Source organism: Saccoglossus kowalevskii, chromosome 13 (genome assembly GCF_978046115.1).
Source record: "Saccoglossus kowalevskii chromosome 13, keSacKowa6.1, whole genome shotgun sequence".
Classification (NCBI taxonomy): domain Eukaryota; kingdom Metazoa; phylum Hemichordata; class Enteropneusta; family Harrimaniidae; genus Saccoglossus; species Saccoglossus kowalevskii.
This window is the reverse complement of record NC_140653.1, coordinates 29791587-29814280: the sequence shown is the minus strand read 5'-3', so window position 1 is coordinate 29814280 and position 22694 is coordinate 29791587. Positions and strand designations below refer to the sequence as shown.

The 22694-nt window shown below is 35.2% G+C and overlaps 1 protein-coding gene across 1 annotated transcript in view; it reads left to right on the top strand.

Moving 5' to 3' along the window:
* Window positions 1-21535, top strand: part of LOC102806837 (spatacsin-like) — a 51679-nt gene extending 30144 nt beyond the window's left edge. The window contains exons 27-43 of the mRNA XM_085507400.1: window positions 45-222; window positions 385-590; window positions 1332-1469; window positions 3161-3328; window positions 3787-3957; window positions 4481-4730; window positions 5069-5211; window positions 5532-5669; window positions 6309-6375; window positions 7440-7601; window positions 8685-8827; window positions 13659-13763; window positions 14300-14474; window positions 17639-17715; window positions 18424-18573; window positions 19624-19775; window positions 20154-21535. Of these exons, the coding sequence (XP_085363526.1) occupies window positions 45-222; window positions 385-590; window positions 1332-1469; window positions 3161-3328; window positions 3787-3957; window positions 4481-4730; window positions 5069-5211; window positions 5532-5669; window positions 6309-6375; window positions 7440-7601; window positions 8685-8827; window positions 13659-13763; window positions 14300-14474; window positions 17639-17715; window positions 18424-18573; window positions 19624-19775; window positions 20154-20328 (2598 nt within the window). The 3' untranslated portion in view covers window positions 20329-21535. The remainder of the gene's footprint in view (window positions 1-44; window positions 223-384; window positions 591-1331; window positions 1470-3160; window positions 3329-3786; window positions 3958-4480; window positions 4731-5068; window positions 5212-5531; window positions 5670-6308; window positions 6376-7439; window positions 7602-8684; window positions 8828-13658; window positions 13764-14299; window positions 14475-17638; window positions 17716-18423; window positions 18574-19623; window positions 19776-20153) is intronic.
* Window positions 21536-22694: the final 1159 nt, after the last annotated feature.

Here is a 22694-nt window from a genome sequence, read left to right as displayed (position 1 = left end):
GCTTATAAAGCCCAAACTTACACCTAAGTCATGATTATTTGTAGTGCCGTAGATTGGGCAAAGAAAGGCATGTAGCAAAGATTGGACATCAGAAATGGTATGAAGAAACTGCTTGTCGGTTAAGCTTGACCTTGATGAAGAAATGTACAACTAAGTATGATATGAACAAATTATTGTGTGTGTTGAATGACAGCGTGGTTACTAAACTCTATTCGGATATTGGTGAGTAGCTATATTCATTGATGGTAAAAATGTATTATATTTGAGTACAAAGAAAACCTGTATTCAAAGAATGTCTGGTTTTGTGACTGTTTTTGATTTGTTGAGGAGGTAAAATACAAACTACAGATTTTTTACAATTTTGTTCTCTTTTTTTCGGCACAGATTATGCAAAAATGAACAAAATATTTCAACTTTTCAAGAATGAAGATATAGATCTTGAGATGGAACAGTTTTTCAATCCGTCTAGTCATCATCAAGAATACTACAAACAGATCTTAGATACTTTGCAGCAGGCGCACAAATTTGAATTAGCTATGGAGTTCTCTGATGTCATGGGACTTTCAACCAATCATATTGTAGTCCAAAAGGTGAGTTAAATCAGTTAAGTTAGGTGGTACACTGGAAACAATAATTTGAATTGCTCTCTTCACATGTCTTACATGTCTTATAAGAAATTGCAAATAACACAAGGATTGTCACGACAATACACCTGGTCAGTTCTGTGATGTTTATTCCAACGTTTCGCCCTAGAAATAGGGCTTCTTCAAGAAAACTGTTGTAAAAAAAATAGATACAATGTGTAAATGATTGTGATTGAAATGGTCCAGTGAAAATAACGTGATTACAAGTACAATGTATTTACAAAAATAATAATAATACTCCAAAGACTTACCTCTGTTGGGATACCGTGAGATGTAAATTGGCATAACCCATACAGAGGGTGGAAACCTATTTATAGGTGTAATAGGTGGCGCTGTTAGATAAATGCGCCCTCACTGGTGGATGTTAATGCCCAGTGGTGTTTGTGTAATCAATTTTTCTATCCATATAGACTCAAGTTTTTTTCTAAGGTGGTCGTCTGTTTTGTTAATTTTTATTATGCCAATAAATGAAATATCGTCTATGTCGTGGTTGGTTTTATTAAAGTGCATGGCTACTGGTGTGTCTTGGTTGTGTCTCACTGTCCATAGGTGGTTATTAAATCTGGTTCTGAGCTATGTCTTTGTTTCGCCAACAATTGAAAATTGTCAAAACCATTATTAAATTTTATCATAGAAATTGTTACACTGTCTAGACCATTTTGTGATTTTCCAATATTATTCCTGTAGCTATCAGCAGACCTGTCTTCTGTCCAGCAGTCTGGAGTATGGCAGTCATCGGAAGGTAGAGAAGCGTTTTGGTATAAGTGCCATGAGGTATTCCAACTACATCAAACATCATCCGACTTTGCTGCACAGTTTTTCAAGGTTGGTCAGTCGATTATATACATGTATGTGTCACTTGTGTTTCATTATACAGTGGGTGATAATCTCTATTAATATACCTCATTGGCATCAGTATAATGATAATACAGTGGCCCCTCGTTAAGTCGCGGGTGTCGGGATCCAAGCAAAAACCGCGACTTATCGAGGGCCGCGACTTACCGAGGGACGTCGTGAAAGAGGGAGGTCGTGCATTGAAAAACATATAAACCCTCGGTTTAGTTAATTGATGTATCATCACATGTGTCAGGCAGTATTCGAATAAAATCATGATTATGTTTGCTGTAAACATTGCGTTGTTTATTTTGTTTGTGTCCGATATTATGTGGGTCGCTTGCTGTTGCTTGCGACTTCGACGGTAACAGCTTCCAAAATAAACCAGTATCATCGCAATTATAAACTTGTTCGTCAAAATAACCACCTTCATAGATAATTTCTCTCAGTTTTTCGGGAAAAGTTCTGACAGCGTCCATGTTCCCAGATCGAGCTTCGCCTTGGATTGAGACTGTGTGTATCGATAGTGTGTCTTCTTTGCTATCGCAAGGACCACCCTGAACTGGCCTCAAATTCAAAGTCGTCATATCTGAGTTGTGTGCTTTGCATTGGGTGATGGGACCAGATAGTGGAGTTCCGGCAGACCGTTCTTGAAGAAACGTGAACAGCTTTATAGATGTCATCATTGTCAGACACTTTCGCATGGTTTTATGTTCAGTCCCGCCTCTTGGTCAACTTTGAAAACAAATTTACTTTTCATTTTTTACCCACCCACGAATAGTGAGCTCAACCACGGCTAGATCACGTGCAACCCTTAACTTGGTTTCACCTCTACTTGACACGGTCGATCGCCGTAAGTTTATGGCTTACGAACAGGTTGGATAGCTTTCGCTTTGACAAGCTGCTCAATTGAGAAATAGAGATCAGAATTCAATGAATTCAACTCATTGTAGCGAGTTTTTTTAGAGGTATACCAAAATGGGACCGGCCGAGAAGTACGTACGGTCACTACTCGACACCCCAGTTGACACATTGAGTAAGGCCGCCGTCACCCATTGCATCTCAGCAATTGACGGACAGTAGATGTTAAGTTGTCTCTTTAATGGTTAGTTAAAAACACTATGCCAAGAAACATCAGTCTTTGTACTTCAAAACTGCTGTCAAAACACAATAGAAATTTTGGAAGCCATCCAAGTACCCGCGACTTAGCCGAATCGCGACTTAGCGAGGGGCCACTCTAATAATAATAATAAATTTATTTTAGCACTATACGTCTCTGGCCAATATGTACACAACATCAGGTCAAATAAAACAAAGGTTGATAAATCAGAACGTGATAAATCAGAACGTGATAAATCAGTACACTTATAAAAATGATAACATTATGTCATGACCATGATGCTTTCCGACCATTTTTGAAATGACCATGTTTTGGTGATCTGGTAATCGTTTTTGAAATGAAAATCATTGTCGGCAATCATTTGTCAGAGGTGACTGATTCTATAGCCAATCAATCAATAGCCAATCAATCAATAGCCAATCTTGTTCAAAGGTTGCTCAGAGAATTATTGTACCCTATGCTTTTGTGATCAGTGATCAAGTTGTTCTCAGAGATGACTGGGCTCACTATGTTCATCAAGATGTACTGAGAAAATAAATAATTTTTTTTATTTTGTATGCAGGATCATGCTGAATCCTCAAGCATGTGTGTAAAAGAAAAGGAGTTGTTGCTTGGTTTAGCACATCACTGGCTTGCTAAAGATCTAATGCATGTACAAAGGGAGGAGTTGCAAAAATTGGAACAGCAAATATGGCTGTGTAGAATTCAGATTGAAGTATATAATGCTGAAGTGAGTAAATTCAGACCAAGTTTTTTGACCATCAGCTTGTCTTTAGTCTTCAGTAATTGTTTAAAATCTGTTTCAGATGAATGGGCTATATTGCTTTCACAATCTGAACAATACACTCGTTTTTGTTATTTTAGGCATTAAATTTGAATGATGGCATATTCACTCTCTTTTACTCTCGACAAAACAAACCTGTTTCCTACATCTTTGTGAATATTTTATAAATTTTAAAACAATGGAATCCAACAAGCTAATGAATTATTGAGTGCAATGTGCAATGACATCATATGGTAATGTTCCAATGTTATCCAATCTAACACAAACCTCTGGTTTTAGTTTTAATTGTGACATTTACAATTATTTATAAAGATGAAAGAAACAGGTTTGTTGTGATGAGAGTATCATATCTGTTAGATGAATGTGATAATTAATTTAATTTGTGTATGCGTTTCATCAAACAGACGCCATCACCTGAAGATGAGGTGATGACGACTAATTCCAAAGAAATGTTTAAACTCCCATTGAACAAGAAGATAAAACCAGAATTCGGTCACCTTGGTAACAAAGAGCTTCTTTTGGAGGAAATTTATACCATTTCAAAGGAAACTGTACCAATATTGACAGCACTCAAGGTTAGATCGATAGTTATTTGTAGCTTTAGGGAGTAGTAGTTGCATATATTGTGTACTGTGGAATACTTTATTTTCGCTGGAATTAATTTTCGCTGAAAAGGCTTTTTGGGCATTTTGTACGGAATTTATTTTCACTGATTTTTGATGAGCTTAATGTGAAATATAGGAAAAAATGTATATTCGCTGGATTTTATTTTCACGGAATCATCCCTTCAGCGAAAATAGCGAAAATAAATTCCAAGTGAAAATAAAGTATTCTACAGTATATATTTTTTGGTAAATGTAAATAGTTCAGTATCATCAGTAGTATTCACTAGAAGTCAGCAATGGGACTCGATCAGTTCTTCGCATGTCTCTTCTTTCTAGTAGCACAGAAAACAGTGTATAATATATTGCTTCTATGTGCCCCAAAACACTTCATCTACATATTAATCTCCTTCTTTGAAAATTTTAATGAAAACTATGTCTACACTGATCACTATTTCTTGTATGACTTTTGACATAATATAATTTAATTTGTAAGGAGAAACAAGCTCTGGACAGATTGATTGGAGCACAGTTAGAAGCACATTGCATCAGCCAGGCACTGAGCCTAGCAAAGCAGTTTAAACACTACAATGAAAACTTGGCTGTGGTGATGACGTGTTTGCAGTTAGCTCAGGGAAGACTAAACACTGATGAACTTGATACAACCATGAATGAGTTGTTGATCAAAGGCAAAGGCAGAAGAAAATCATCACCCTGGGCAGGCACAATGAGTCGTTCAGCAAGTTGTAAGTAAATGTCAGCATCAAATAAAAAGTGTGAAATTTGTTAAAAATGCCCCCTCCCAAAAATATATATATATAATTGGTAATTAGTAAATTTCAAAAATACTTTTTTTTTCTCAAAGGTTTTGATCCAAGACCATAGGCCATAAAAAAAAAATTCTTGAAAAATGAAATTATAAAAAAAATTATGGCATTCAAATGGTTAATATTGTACAGTAAGTAGTGTCAATATAGTGCAAGACAATTATTTTCAGGTCTGACAAAAAATACACAGATCAGTTGAAATGTGGTTTGTTAAAATGTAAACACTAACAGTATTGAATGTTTCTATTTATGTTTAGTTGCAAGTTTAAGCAGTGCACAAACTGAATATCTCAGTCGTGATGCAGAAGACTTGGTAAATACCATGGAAACGCTATCTGAAAACTGCAAATTGGGAAAGAAGTGCTGTTACCGAATCATTAACTGTTTTAGTATTGGACAGGTAATTATACATACACCACCCTTTTTTGGTAGCTTATGTAAATGACGGAGGTGTTTCTATTGACAAAATATGTCAGATTTCAATGATCTACATGGAGTATACAATAAATGCAATTTTTGGTTTAAAATCACTTTTATTGAAAATGCACTTCAAAGTATTGAGTAAAGGCAAGGTTATAACTGTTTTGCTGTGTTTCATAATACTGGGCTGCTTGACTACTTACTATTGGGTCTTTATAATTCATTTGTTGGTGTCAGTTGAGGAGGGGGGAGATGCACAGTACAGATACATGCAGCTCATTATTTTTTCATTTTTCTCAGATTCTGAATAGAAGTTACGTTGATATCGTTAATCAGAATTGTTTTGATGTCCTGAAAGATGTGTTAACATCAGATCACATGCATAGATTTCAACTTGCTAAGACCTATATAGCTAGTAGTGGAGCTACAGATCAAGAGGTAACAAAGTTATATTTTTTAGTAAATAGAGAGATATAAAATTAAAATTATACTGCATAATAAATATCAAATCTGATATTGATGAAAATCTAGAAATACATATTTATTTGACTGTGTGTGTGTATTTTGTTCTATTGAACTCGTGCTTATACCTCGTATTACTATCTTGCTGAATGAGCATCTGAGAATTGCTTATAATAAATAATAATAATATTATTATTACACGGTTCATTTTACGCACAAAAGTAATAGAAGAATGTTTGAAACAAAAATAATAGCAAAACTAAATAAAAGTTAAAAATAAAATAAGCTGCTGTGTTTTGCAAGTGAGAGTTTCAGAAATGTAATAACATGTCAGAGTAAAAGAATTGTAACCTCATCACGGCATTGCTGAATTATACTTCTTATGAGATACATATGATAGCCCCCCCCCCTCCATTAATCCACACAAGACAAATTCAATTAAATATAGAAAAGAATTTCATGAAAAATGTAAAATCACATTTATTATAATTGGTGACTGTTTATCCTGCCCAAAATGAACAGGTATATGTAGTTCTTGAGGTTTTGTTAAACGCAATGACCCATGTCTGTGTGTTTGGAACTCTATGTATTGATTTGTCTTCTTCATTCCTTCAGCTTGCTGGGTTTCTGTCAGACGCCATCACACATTCTTTGTCAGTATTTACAGGACACCAGGATGGAGGTAAGTGTCATTCAAGTAGAGATTATAATAAATACACCTTTCTTATAAGTTGCACCCACTAGTGGTGACCCTCTTCTGTGGCATAAATAAATGACGGCATCAATATGATTTTGATTTGCAGTCGTATGTCAATAAAGAGTATGTTCTTGAGAGGGTGTGACTTGTATGAATGTTGTATACGTCTACTTTCATATAAAACAAGGAAAATATATTACCAAAAGACAATGTCTTACCTTGTTTGCTCTATTATCAGTAATACCGGTAGTAACGGTGTGCTTATGCAGATGGTGTGTCTATGGTCAGAATAAGTCCTATTTTTATGATCCATCAGACAGATGTATGTACGTTTCTATTAGAGAAACTTCTCTAGATGATATACGTTATATAATATTTAAATATGGCGTTTTCAAAGTGCTCTCAAAAGATGTTCAAGAGTTCAGATTATGTATGGGAGATTGGTGTAAGTTGAGGCACCAGGGAGTAATTTGGTTGAGGTGTGATTTTCTTGTGTATCTGAAGATAAAAAATTAATATTTTTGTATGTCACCTCAACTTCAACACAAACAATTTGTTTCTGAGAGCAGCCTCCATTATGGCCTCTAATGTGTTGGTGTTGTCTGAAGTTCCAATTGCAAGAGTTATTTTATTTGTGATATTATTATGCACTATTGGCTAAATACTCCCCATTGGGTGAAGTAAAAAGTTTACTTTCAAATTGGTGTTTTTTTGGTCATATCTACCGGAGGGTATCTGTCAATTTAACATCATATCTCTGACATTCCTTGATCAATTTTGTTCAAACTTAGTACAAATGCAAGACATGCATGTATAATTTTTTGGGGGATTCTTTGACGTTTGACTGACTTGACTGACCACCATTGTTGTCTTCCAAAAGCCCCAAAAAGGACAAACTGTTTCTCAGGCATGCCTGGGCCAATTTTCATTCAAATTTTGGTATTAAAATCACCCATGGTGCATTACACTGACAAATCCACTTGTTTGGCAATTTGGTAGTCATTTTGAGAATTTCACCTTGCAAAACTGCGTTTACTTTCCTGATACAGATATGCCATGCCAGAGTAGAGATTTAATATTCAGTCCGATGGATAAAAAGGAAGACTTTGCTAATTTGCTATCACTGTGTGATAACCCGGCAGTTCTTGGATACCGACTTGCTGACACTGCTGCATACTTGGCAAGTTCATTTCCTGAAGATCCAAATAAAGGTAACATTACATATTCAGCTGATATATTACTTTTCTAAACAATCATAAATATTACACAATCAAACTAAACTGTTTAATTTTTGCTGCTAAGAATTTATTCAATTTGATAATTTATTGTTGTCAAAATTTCGCGAAAGTCGCTGACACTTTGTAAGATAAAAAATTTTCACTGAAATTTTCATAAAAATTGTCATGCGAAACTAAAGTGGCTTACAGTATTTGCTGTTCAGTAGAATATGTTCAAACCTCATATTGCTGTCAAAAAATGAGAAACCATTTCACTTGCATACCTATATTGTCTTTGATGTGACATTTGTAATTTATTAACCTGATGTGTGTTAGTATTTGACTGTTGTGGTTGGATTCTCACACTCAGCAGTGAAAGTCTAGTTAGAAGAATGGGGTACACTTGTAGTATGTATGTAAACCTGTTGGTCCTGTCTGCTATTTCCGTTATTAGTGCATATAAAAAAAAACGTTGCAGCGTTGCAAGACGACTGGAACTCTCCTCATTCTAGAGCTGTACATGTAGATATGGGTGGATCACATTGGGATGTATAATTTATGTGGTGGCTTTTATGTATTTCATGAGAACTCTCCTGGACATGTCAGAAATTAATTGACCTGCACTTGGAGGTTAATATTCAAAATAAGAAATATATTTTCAAATTACTAAACAAGCTATTTATATTTTGGTGTATTTGTAGATTGCTAGCCTGTGCTATGAATTAACCAAACTGTTGTAATAGTTATAGTATGTACATCAGTGTGCTCGCAAACAATTATTGATTTTCTAGGAATCCAGAGTCAAAATGGTTGGTCTTCACTCTTCAGGATAAAATTGTGATGTGAGACACACAAAAAAACATTGTGGTTCCTGATTTTCTTCGTATTTTACAGTAAATCTTATTTTTTTTTATGAAATGTGTACTTGATAATGAAACAGCTACGAATTAGCACAACTAGATTAAAGTACACACTGATGAAAATATCAAAAGTAACATTGCTTTATATTCCCATATATAAACAGTAGATATTGCATGTTTTCCTACTTTCCATTACACATAGTAAATTTATTTTCAGTGCTTGCCATGGAGGTTGAGTTATTAGTACGCAGTCATCAATGTCATACACTGTGTTGTAACATGGAAGGTATTGCATCAATATTGAGAACATGCAGAGTAAGAAGTATAAAGTTGGCATCAGTTGAGGAATACCCATTGCTGGTAAGAATAGATTATATACTGGGAAAGATGTACAAGATAAAAGTATACTACTTGTGAGTGATATGTGGTGAAAAGCATACTTTGTGGCCACATGAATTCATGATATTCATGAACATAAATTTTTAAAACTACTTAATGCTAAGTGAGTCTGAAAAAAATAGTTAGTGTTAGTCACATACTGTTTTACTAGTAGTATCCTTGCTTATTTGAATGCAGCTTCCACTACGATATTCATTAGAAATGAGTTTGATTAAAGTGTGCATTGAACTTGAATAGGAAGACATTTTCATTGTTTATCACCATGAATTGATATCAAAGTTGCATATCCTTATCTTATAAATCCTTGATATATCACATATGACCATACATAAATATCAAAGTTGCATATCCTTATCTTATAACTCCTTGACATATCACATATCACCATACATAGATATCAAAGTTACATATCCTTATCTGATAAATCCTTGTTATATCACATATCACCATACATAGATATCAAAGTTACATATCCTTATCTGATAAATCCTTGTTATATCGCATATCACCATACATAGATATCAAAGTTACATATCCTTATCTGATAAATCCTTGATATATCACATATCACAATACATGAATATCAAAGTTACATTCCCTTATCTGATAAATCCTTGATATATCACATATCACAATACATGAATATCAAAGTTACATACCCTTATCTTATAAATCCTTGATATCACATATCACCATACATGGATATCTAAGTTACATACCCTTATCTTATAAATCCTTGATATATCACATATCACAATACATGGATATCAAAGTTACATTCCCTTATCTTATAAATCTTTGATATATCACATATCACCATACATGGATATCAAAGTTACATATCCTTATCTTATAAATCCTTGATATATCACATATCATACATGAATATCAAAGTTACATATCCTTATCTTATAAATCCTTGATATATCACATATCACAATACATGAATATCAAAGTTACATTCCCTTATCTGATAAATCCTTGATATATCACATATCACAATACATGAATATCAAAGTTACATACCCTTATCTTATAAATCCTTGATATCACATATCACCATACATGGATATCTAAGTTACATACCCTTATCTTATAAATCCTTGATATATCACATATCACAATACATGGATATCAAAGTTACATACCCTTATCTTATAAATCCTTGATATATCACATATCACCATACATGGATATCAAAGTTACATATCCTTATCTTAAAAATCCTTGATATATCACATATCACCATACATGGATATCAAAGTTACATATCCTTATCTTATAAATCCTTGATATATCACATATCATCATACATGGATATCAAAGTTACATACCCTTATCTTATAAATCCTTGATATATCACATATCACAATACTTGGATATCAAAGTTACATATCCTTATCTTATAAATCCTTGATATATCACATATCACCATACATGGATATCAAAGTTACATATCCTTATCTTATAAATCCTTGATATATCACATATCACCATACATGGATATCAAAGTTACATACCCTTATCTTATAAATCCTTGATATATCACATATCACCATACATGGATATCAAAGTTACATATCCTTATCTTATAAATCCTTGATATATCACATATCACCATACATGGATATCAAAGTTACATATCCTTATCTTATAAATCCTTGATATATCACATATCACCATACATGGATATCAAAGTTACATATCCTTATCTTATAAATCCTTGATATATCACATATCACCATACATGAATATCAAAGTTACATACCCTTATCTTATAAATCCTTGATATATCACATATCACCATACATGGATATCTAAGTTACATACCCTTATCTTATAAATCCTTGATATATCACATATCACCATACATGGATATCAAAGTTACATACCCTTATCTTATAAATCCTTGATATATCACATATCACCATACATGAATATCAAAGTTACATAACCTTATCTTATAAATCCTTGTTATATCACATATCACCATACATGGACATCCAAGTTACATACCCTTATCTTATAAATCCTTGATATATCACATATCACAATACTTGGATATCAAAGTCACATACCCTTATCTTATAAATCCTTGATATATCACATATCACAATACTTGGATATCAAAGTTACATACCCTTATCTTATAAATCCTTGATATATCACATATCACAATACTTGGATATCAAAGTTACATACCCTTATCTTATAAATCCTTGATATATCACATATCACAATACTTGGATATCAAAGTTACATACCCTTATCTTGTAAATCCTTGATATATCACATATCATCATACATAGATATCAAAGTTACATACCCTGATCTTATAAATCCTTGATATATCACATATCACCATACATGAATATCAAAGTTACATATTAACCTTATCTTATAAATCCTTGTTATATCATATATCACATTACATAGATATCTAAGTTGCATACCCTTATCTTATAAATCCGTGATATATCACATATCACCATACATGAATATCAAAGTTACATTCCCTTATCTTATAAATCCTTGATATCACATATCACCATACATGGATATCTAAGTTACATATCCTTATCTTATAAATCCTTGATATCACATATCACCATACATGGATATCAAAGTTACATACCCTTATCTTATAAATCCTTGATATATCACATATCACCATACATGGATATCAAAGTTACATACCCTTATCTTATAAATCCTTGTTATATCACATATCACCATACATGAATATCAAAGTTACATACCCTTATCTTATAAATCCTTGATATATCACATATCATCATACATGGATATCAAAGTTACATACCCTTATCTTATAAATCCTTGATATATCACATATCACCATACATGGATATCAAAGTTACATACCCTTATCTTATAAATCCTTGATATATCACATATCACAATACATGGATATCAAAGTTACATATCCTTATCTTATAAATCCTTGATATATCACATATCACCATACATAGATATCAAAGTTACATATCCTTATCTTATAAATCCTTGATATATCACATATCACCATACATGGATATCAAAGTTACATATCCTTATCTTATAAATCCTTGATATATCACATATCACAATACATAGATATCAAAGTTACATATCCTTATCTTATAAATCCTTGATATATCACATATCACCATACATAGATATCAAAATTACATATCCTTATCTAATAAATCCTTGATATATCACATATCACAATACATGAATATCAAAGTTACATTCCCTTATCTGATAAATCCTTGATATATCACATATCACAATACATGGATATCAAAGTTACATACCCTTATCTTATAAATCCTTGATATATCACATATCACCATACATAGATATCAAAGTTACATATCCTTATCTGATAAATCCTTGATATATCACATATCACAATACATGAATATCAAAGTTACATTCCCTTATCTGATAAATCCTTGATATATCACATATCACAATACATGGATATCAAAGTTACATACCCTTATCTTATAAATCCTTGATATCACATATCACCATACATGGATATCTAAGTTACATATCCTTATCTTATAAATCCTTGATATATCACATATCACCATACATGGATATCAAAGTTACATACCCTTATCTTATAAATCCTTGATATATCACATATCACAATACTTGGATATCAAAGTTACATACCCTGATTGTATAAATTCTTGATATATCACCATACATAGATATCAAAGTTACATACCCTGATCTTATAAATCCTTGATATATCACATGTCACAATACATAGATATCAAAGTTACATATCCTTATCTTATAAATCCTTGATATATCACATGTCACAATACATAGATATCAAAGTTACATATCCTTATCTTATAAATCTTTGATATATCACATATCACCTTACATAGATATCAAAGTTACATACCCTTATCTTATAAATCTTTGATATATCACATGTCACAATACATAGATATCAAAGTTACATACCCTTATCTTATAAATCCTTGATATATCACATATCACAATACTTGGATATCAAAGTTACATACCCTGATTGTATAAATTCTTGATATATCACATATCACCATACATAGATATCAAAGTTACATACCCTGATCTTATAAATCCTTGATATATCACATGTCACAATACATAGATATCAAAGTTACATACCCTTATCTTATAAATCTTTGATATATCACATATCACAATTCATAGATATCAAAGTTACATACCCTTATCTTATAAATCTTTGATATATCACATATCACCTTACATAGATATCAAAGTTACATACCCTTATCTTATAAATCTTTGATATATCACATGTCACAATACATAGATATCAAAGTTACATACCCTTATCTTATAAATCTTTGATATATCACATATCACAATACATGGATATCAAAGTTACATACCCTTATCTTATAAATCCTTGATATATCACATATCACCATACATGAATATCAAAGTTACATACCCTTATCTTATAAATCTTTGATATATCACATATCACCATACATGGATATCAAAGTTACATACCCTTATCTTATAAATCCTTGATATATCACATATCACCATACATGGATATCAAAGTTACATACCCTTATCTTATAAATCCTTGATATATCACATATCACCATACATGGATATCTAAGTTACATACCCTGATTGTATAAATTCTTGATATATCACATATCACCATACATAGATATCAAAGTTACATACCCTGATCTTATAAATCCTTGATATATCACTGTGAATTTCACATAATGTTACTCACTAGGTCAGGATGTTAACCGGGGTTGGTAGGTACAGTGAAATGACCTATATCATTGACATCATCATAAAAGCTCAGCGGTTTGAACTACTCTTCATCAAAGGAAAAAAGGTGAGTCTGTGACACAACAGTAGCTGCTAGGAATTTTTTTGCAATCATAGTACCTTAGTAAAATTCATGAAAATTTGTCTTATGTGGAATTAATTTAGTTTACATTATTATGTACATGCAGTCTCTTAATTAAGTAGGTTACCAGTTTAGCTAAACTGTTTGTTGACAATTGAAAACATTGTGCATGGACAAGATATTTGTTTTTCAAGTTTAGATGTAGTATTTTGGAAGTATTTTTTCTTTGTTTTGAGGTATCTGTCTTTCAAGAGTATTTTTAATCTATTTAATTTTTGCTATCAGCCTTTATAGTAAAATGACTTATTTCTGTGATTGTCAGGAAAAAAACTGTCTGTTAACTGACAATTAAGAATTTTTGCCCACCCATTTAAACATACCGATTAAAAGGTTATGGTCAACGGAAGAATGGTAGCATACATGATATGCTAAATAATTTACTTACATATAATCATAACAAAAGTTTCTTTTTTCTGAAACAAACTGGAATATATTGTTTCTTGTTTTAATGTTCTCCACAGGATGACAAACTGAAAGTTGCTCTGCTGGACTATTTAAAGAAGTACTACCCTGACGATAAGGATATTTTCACTATGATGGCACTCAAATTCAATATGTACAGGGAGATTGCTGAATTGTTACAAAGCGATGCCAAAAGATTTCTCAAAGAACTTAAAGAACAGTTTAAAAATATGGGTGAGTAAATGTTTATGAGGATGGTAATTATGATCCTTAATTATGATCATTACACCTATTAACTGGTCATAGAAACTTGTAAATACATCTATAGACTAATCTTAAGGAAAACACACATACATCATGAACTGGCAATGAGGGCAACAACATACATATATAGACTGGTCATTAGGGCAACAACATACATATATAAACTGGTCATTAGGGCAATGACATACATCTATTGACTGGTTATTTGGGCAATGACATACATCTATTGACTGGTTATTTGGGCAATGACATACATCTGTTGACTGGTCATTTGGGCAATGACATACATCTGTTGACTGGTCATTAGGGCAATGACATACATCTGTTGACTGGTCATTTGGGCAATGACATACATCTGTTGACTGGTCATTAGGGCAATGACATACATCTATTGACTGGTCATTAGGGCAATGACATACATCTATTGACTGGTCATTAGGGCAATGACATACATCTATTGACTGGTCATTAGGGCAATGACATACATCTATTGACTGGTCATTAGGGCAATGACATACATCTATTGACTGGTCATTAGGGCAATGAAATACATTTATTGACTGGTCATTAGGGCAATGACATACATCTGTTGACTGGTTATTTGGGCAATGACATACATCTGTTGACTGGTCATTAGGGCAATGACATACATCTATTGACAAGTCATTAGGGCAATGACATACATCAATTGACTGGTCATTAGGGCAATGACATGCATCTAATGACAAGTCATTAGGGCAATGACATACATCTATTGACTGGTCATTAGGGCAATGACATACATCTATTGACTGGTCATTAGGACAATGACATACATCTATTGACTGGTCATTAGGGCAATGACACATCTATTGACTGGTCATTAGGGCAATGACATACATCTATTGACTGGTCATTTGGGCAATTACATACATCTATTGACTGGTCATTAGGGCAATGACATACATCTATTGACTGGTCATTAGGGCAATGACATACATCTATTGACTGGTTATTTGGGCAATGACATACATCTGTTGACTGGTCATTAGGGCAATGACATACATCTATTGACTAGTCATTAGGGCAATGACATACATCTATTGACAAGTCATTAGGGCAATGAGATACATCTATTGACTGGTCATTAGGGTAATTACATACATCTATTGACTGGTCATTAGGGCAATGACATACATCTATTGACTGGTCATTAGGGCAATGACATACATCTATTGACTGGTCATTAGGGCAATGACACATCTATTGACTGGTCACTAGGGCAATGAGATACATCTATTGACTGGTCATTAGGGCAATGAGATACATCTATTGACTGGTCATTAGGGCAATGGCATACATCTATTGACTGGTCATTAGGGCAATGACATACATATATTGACAAGTCATTAGGGCAATGAGATACATCTATTGACTGGTCATTAGGGCAATGACATACATCTATTGACTGGTCATTAGGGCAATGACATACATCTATTGACTGGTCATTAGGGCAATGACATACATCTATTGACTGGTCATTAGGGCAATGACATACATCTATTGACTGGTCATTAGGGCAATGAGATACATCTATTGACTGGTCATTAGGGCAATGAGATACATCTATTGACTGGTCATTAGGGCAATGACACATCTATTGACTGGTCATTAGGGCAATGACATACATCTATTGACTGGTCATTAGGACAATGACATACATCTATTGACTGGTCATTAGGGCAATGACATACATCTATTGACTGGTCATTAGGGCAATGACATACATCTATTGACTGGTCATTAGGGCAATGACATACATCTATTGACTGGTTATTTGGGCAATGACATACATCTATTGACTGGTTATTTGGGCAATGACATACATCTATTGACAAGTCATTAGGGCAATGACATACATCTATTGACAAGTCATTAGGGCAATGACATACATCTATTGACTGGTCATTAGGGCAATGAGATACATCTATTGACTGGTCATTAGGGCAATTACATACATCTATTGACTGGTCATTAGGGCAATTACATACATCTATTGACTGGTCATTAGGCCAACGACATACATCTATTGACTGGTCATTAGGGCAATGACATACATTTATTGACTGGTCATTAGGGCAATGACATACATCTATTGACTGGTCATTAGGGCAATGACACATCTATTGACTGGTCACTAGGGCAATGAGATACATCTATTGACTGGTCATTAGGGCAATGGCATACATCTATTGACTGGTCATTAGGGCAATGGCATACATCTATTGACTGGTCATTAGGGCAATGACATACATCTATTGACAAGTCATTAGGGCAATGAGATACATCTATTGACTGGTCATTAGGGCAATGACATACATCTATTGACTGGTCATTAGGGCAATGACACATCTATTGACTGGTCATTAGGGCAATGACATACATCTATTGACTGGTCATTAGGGCAATGACATACATTTATTGACTGGTCATTAGGGCAATGACACATCTATTGACTGGTCATTAGGGCAATGACATACATCTATTGACTGGTCATTAGGGCAATGACATACATCTATTGACAAGTCATTAGGGCAATGACATACATCTATTGACTGGTCATTAGGGCAATGACATACATTTATTGACTGGTCATTAGGGCAATGACATACATTTATTTACTGGTCATTAGGGCAATGAGATGCATCCATTGACTGGTCATTAGGGCAATGACATACATCTATTGACAAGTCATTAGGGCAATGAGATACATCTATTGACAAGTCATTAGGGCAATGAGATACATCTATTGACTGGTCATTAGGGCAATTACATACATCTATTGACTGGTCATTAGGGCAATTACATACATCTATTGACTGGTCATTAGGGCAATTACATACATCTATTGACTGGTCATTAGGGCAATGACATACATCTATTGACTGGTCATTAGGGCAATGACACATCTATTGACTGGTCATTAGGGCAATGACATACATCTATTGACTGGTCATTAGGGCAATGACATACATTCATTGATTGTCCTTAGAGCTGCAACAGCATATATCTATTGCCTAAAATTGCATAACACAACAAGTATTATAAACTCAGTTGACACTAGACTAATATCATAATCATGGTTCTTATTTCAGAAGCTAACCCAGACTTGCAGGAAAAGTTGCAAAGAATTCTGAATCTATTTTCCGATGCTGCAGATAGCTATGTTAAAGTAAGTAGTACATGGATCCAGTCTACGTACAGGCACACATTTTTGTGTAACATTTAGTAATATATTAACATTCAGCTGTTAATGCAATGCTGACACATTTTAAAGTGTGCCTGCCATACAATCCAATGCTGCCTCTACAGAGTGCGTTGGTTGTCATTATATATGTTCATTTAAGGTTCGCATCTGAATCACTACAACATTTATGTAAATATAATTACTTCAGTCTCTGTGCTACAAAATTGTAAGTTGGAGTAATCAGTAATAGATTAATAAATAAATGCTTTTAGGCAGTTCTCACTGAATTCAAATTTTTCACTACTGAGCATGTTACTGTGCAATGTGCTTTGATAATTGTAGTGACAGTTCACTTTTCATACAATGGACAACTATTATCACAACAGAAACTTGCTAATAGAAATAATTTCACCACAGAAACACTAGAATGCAAAAAATGCACAATTTGTCATTTCAGACTATATTGTCTGGCGAACAATTTTTTTAATTTTTGGGTGAATTAACCCATAATAATGAAAACATGAAAAAGATGATTATTCATGATATAATATTCAATTAAAAAAATTTTGTCTCAATGTATGGCTTTATCTACCAATATAATATATAAAGAATGGTACTTAGTCTCAATTTTCAAGCGTGTGTCAATGTTTGATGGGTTGATTGATGTCAGGTATATATTTCTGAACCCCCTAGGAGGGATGTCTGCGACACGCTGAGTCATGTGTGAAAAAAGCCAGATTGATAGCATTACAGATACATCTACTATCTACAAGAACTAAAGTCATTAATTTGAGTCAGAGGGAGGTGGTATTTTTTGTCGCTACACATCCAAAGTTTTACGAGGTAAGTTGGACAATACAATATGCAATTATAGGCGAGGTGCTTGCTGTGATCCACATTTGAATCCAGTGTTTGAGTGGATAAAATTTGTCATTGCTTTGTGTATATTGTGGGGGAAAACACAAAGAGCAACAGCTACCAATGTCGGAGATAGGATGTGCGAGTTTTAGTCGACGCAACGTTCAGCAAATCCTCATGTATCAGTCCACTTTTTGTGTCATTGGATGTCACTTCTACCAACTGCAATAGGGAATTAGCCATTATAAATGAATGCAGTCAACTGCTGCAACCTACTACAGCATATTGACACAGTTAGCACTTATAAATTGCTACAGCATATTGAAAATATTAGCACTTAATGTATAAATTACCACAGTCAACTGCTGCAGCCAACTGATGATGTTAGCACTTGTAAATTACCGCAGTCAACTGCTGCAGCATACTGATGTTAGCACTTATAAATTACCGCAGTCAACTGCTGCAGCATACTGATGTTAGCACTTATAAATTACCGCAGTCAACTGCTGCAGCATATTGACGATGTTAGCACTTATAAATTATCGCAGCCAACTGCTGCAGCATACTGATGATGTTAGCACTTATAAATTACTGCAGTCAACTGCTGCAGCGTACTGATAATGTTAGCACTTATAAATTACCGCAGTCAACTGCTGCAGCCAACTGATGATGTTAGCACTTATAAATTACCGCAGTCAACTGCTGCAGCATATTGACGATGTTAGCACTTATAAATTACTGCAGCATATTGACGATGTTAGCACTTATAAATTATCGCAGCCAACTGCTGCAGCATACTGATGATGTTAGCACTTATAAATTATCAGTCAACTGCTGCAGCATATTGACGATGTCAGCACTATTATCACAGTCAACTGCTGCAGCGTACTGATGATGTTAGCACTCATAAATTACCAGTCAACTGCTGCAGCATACTGGTGATGTTAGCACTTATAAATTACTGCAGTCAACTGCTGCAGCATACTGATGTTAGAATTTATAGATTACCATACAGTCATGTTATTTGTGTTATAGGCTTTGATTGTATGTGAAGCATATGGTAAACATGTTGAATGGTCAAGTGCAGTGTACAACAATGTTGTAGTGGATGGTGACTTGCATTATCTGGAAGATTTTCGCATGCACCAAGAAATAAGCACAACATTGTTTTCAGAAGTTGCTGGCAGGTAGGTGAAATTTGATCTGTTTTAAAACCATTCATACATGTAGATTGAAAATATTTTGTTGCACATTGCAACAATAAATTATTTAACAAAGTTTATTAATACCTTGAAATAAATAATGACTTCAATGTCTGACTGGCCGCTATCATACAAGATGCATGTCTAGTTGGTGTCCGACTGGATGCCATCAGAAAGACTTTTGTTTTAACAAGATGTGCATTATGTATTGGGAGAATTAAAAACATTTAACACTGTATTTTATGTTATATATCTTCTGGTAGTAGTAAACTGGTACAGTGTGTCATGTATACAGCTAACATGGTACATTGTATAGATAAGCAAATGACAAATTTCAGTTTGTAATACTGTTTATATTTATAGGTATCGCCTTGAAAGTAGCAAGACTTCCCAAATTACCAGCAATATGAAGAAATTACTGAGTTACTGCCGAGATGTTCAGCTTTCTTATAAGCTGGCTACGGAACTAGGATTTAATGATGTTGCCATGACATTACTGGAGGGGAGTGCAGGGGCTTTCCTGAGGGATGTAGCATAGCAATGTTGTCATGGTGGAGTGGAGTGCTTTCCCGAGGGATGTAGCATAGCAATGTTGTCATGGTGTTACACGAGTGGAGTGGAGTGCTTTCCCGAGGGATGTAGCATAGCAATGTTGTCATGGTGTTACATGAGTGGAGTGGAGTGCTTTCCCGAGGGATGTTGCATAGCAATGTTGTCATGGTGTTACATGAGTGGAGTGGAGTGCTTTCCCGAGGGATGTTGCATAGCAATGTTGTCATGGTGTTAGTGGAGTGGAGTGCTTTCCCGAGGGATGTAGCATAGCAATGTTGTCATGGTGTTATATGAGTGGAGTGGAGTGCTTTCCCGAGGGATGTAGCATAGCAATGTTGTCATGGTGTTACATGAGTGGAGTGCTTTCCCGAGGGATGTAGCATAGCAATAGTGTTACATGAGTGGAGTGGAGTGCTTTCCCCGAGGGATGTAGCATAGCAATGTTGTCATGGTGTTACATGAGTGGAGTGGAGTAGCATAGCAATGTTGTCGTGGTGTTACATGAGTGGAGTGGAGTGCTTTCCCGAGGGATGTAGCATAGCAATGTTGTCATGGTGTTACATGAGTGGAGTGGAGTGGAGTGCTTTCCCGAGGGATGTAGCATAGCAATAGTGTTACATGAGTGGAGTGCTTTCCCGAGGGATGTAGCATAGCAATGTTGTCGTGGTGTTACATGAGTGGAGTGGAGTAGCATAGCAATGTTGTCATGGTGTTACATGAGTGGAGTGCTTTCCCGAGGGATGTAGCATAGCAATGTTGTCGTGGTGTTACATGAGTGGAGTGCTTTCCCGAGGGATGTAGCATAGCAATGTTGTCGTGGTGTTACATGAGTGGAGTGGAGTAGCATAGCAATGTTGTCGTGGTGTTACATGAGTGGAGTGCTTTCCCGAGGGATGTAGCATAGCAATGTTGTCGTGGTGTTACATGAGTGGAGTGCTTTCCCGAGGGATGTAGCATAGCAATGTTGTCGTGGTGTTACATGAGTGGAGTGGAGTGGAGTAGCATAGCAATGTTGTCATGGTGTTACATGAGTGGAGTGCTTTCCCGAGGGATGTAGCATAGCAATGTTGTCATGGTGTTACATGAGTGGAGTTCTTTCCCGAGGGATGTAGCATAGCAATGTTGTCGTGGTGTTACATGAGTGGAGTGCTTTCCCGAGGGATGTAGCATAGCAATGTTGTCATGGTGTTACATGAGTGGAGTGCTTTCCCGAGGGATGTAGCATAGCAATGTTGTCGTGGTGTTACATGAGTGGAGTGCTTTCCCGAGGGATGTAGCATAGCAATGTTGTCATGGTGTTACATGAGTGGAGTTCTTTCCCGAGGGATGTAGCATAGCAATGTTGTCGTGGTGTTACATGAGTGGAGTGCTTTCCCGAGGGATGTAGCATAGCAATGTTGTCATGGTGTTACATGAGTGGAGTGCTTTCCCGAGGGATGTAGCATAGCAATGTTGTCATGGTGTTACATGAGTGGAGTGCTTTCCCGAGGGATGTAGCATAGCAATGTTGTCATGGTGTTACATGAGTGGAGTGCTTTCCCGAGGGATGTAGCATAGCAATGTTGTCATGGTGTTACATGAGTGGAGTGCTTTCCCGAGGGATGTAGCATAGCAATGTTGTCATGGTGTTACATGAGTGGAGTGCTTTCCCGAGGGATGTTGCATAGCAATGTTGTCGTGGTGTTACATGAGTGGAGTGCTTTCCCGAGGGATGTAGCATAGCAATGTTGTCATGGTGTTACATGAGTGGAGTGCTTTCCCGAGGGATGTAGCATAGCAATGTTGTCATGGTGTTACATGAGTGGAGTGCTTTCCCGAGGGATGTAGCATAGCAATGTTGTCGTGGTGTTACATGAGTGGAGTGCTTTCCCGAGGGATGTAGCATAGCAATGTTGTCATGGTGTTACATGAGTGGAGTGCTTTCCCGAGGGATGTAGCATAGCAATGTTGTCATGGTGTTACATGAGTGGAGTGCTTTCCCGAGGGATGTAGCATAGCAATGTTGTCATGGTGTTACATGAGTGGAGTGCTTTCCCGAGGGATGTAGCATAGCAATGTTGTCGTGGTGTTACATGAGTGGAGTGCTTTCCCGAGGGATGTAGCATAGCAATGTTGTCGTGGTGTTACATGAGTGGAGTGCTTTCCCGAGGGATGTAGCATAGCAATGTTGTCGTGGTGTTACATGAGTGGAGTGGAGTGGAGTAGCATAGCAATGTTGTCGTGGTGTTACATGAGTGGAGTGCTTTCCCGAGGGATGTAGCATAGCAATGTTGTCGTGGTGTTACACGAGTGGAGTGGAGTGCTTTCCCGAGGGATGTAGCATACTTTGTTTTAGTTCTTACACCTCATGAT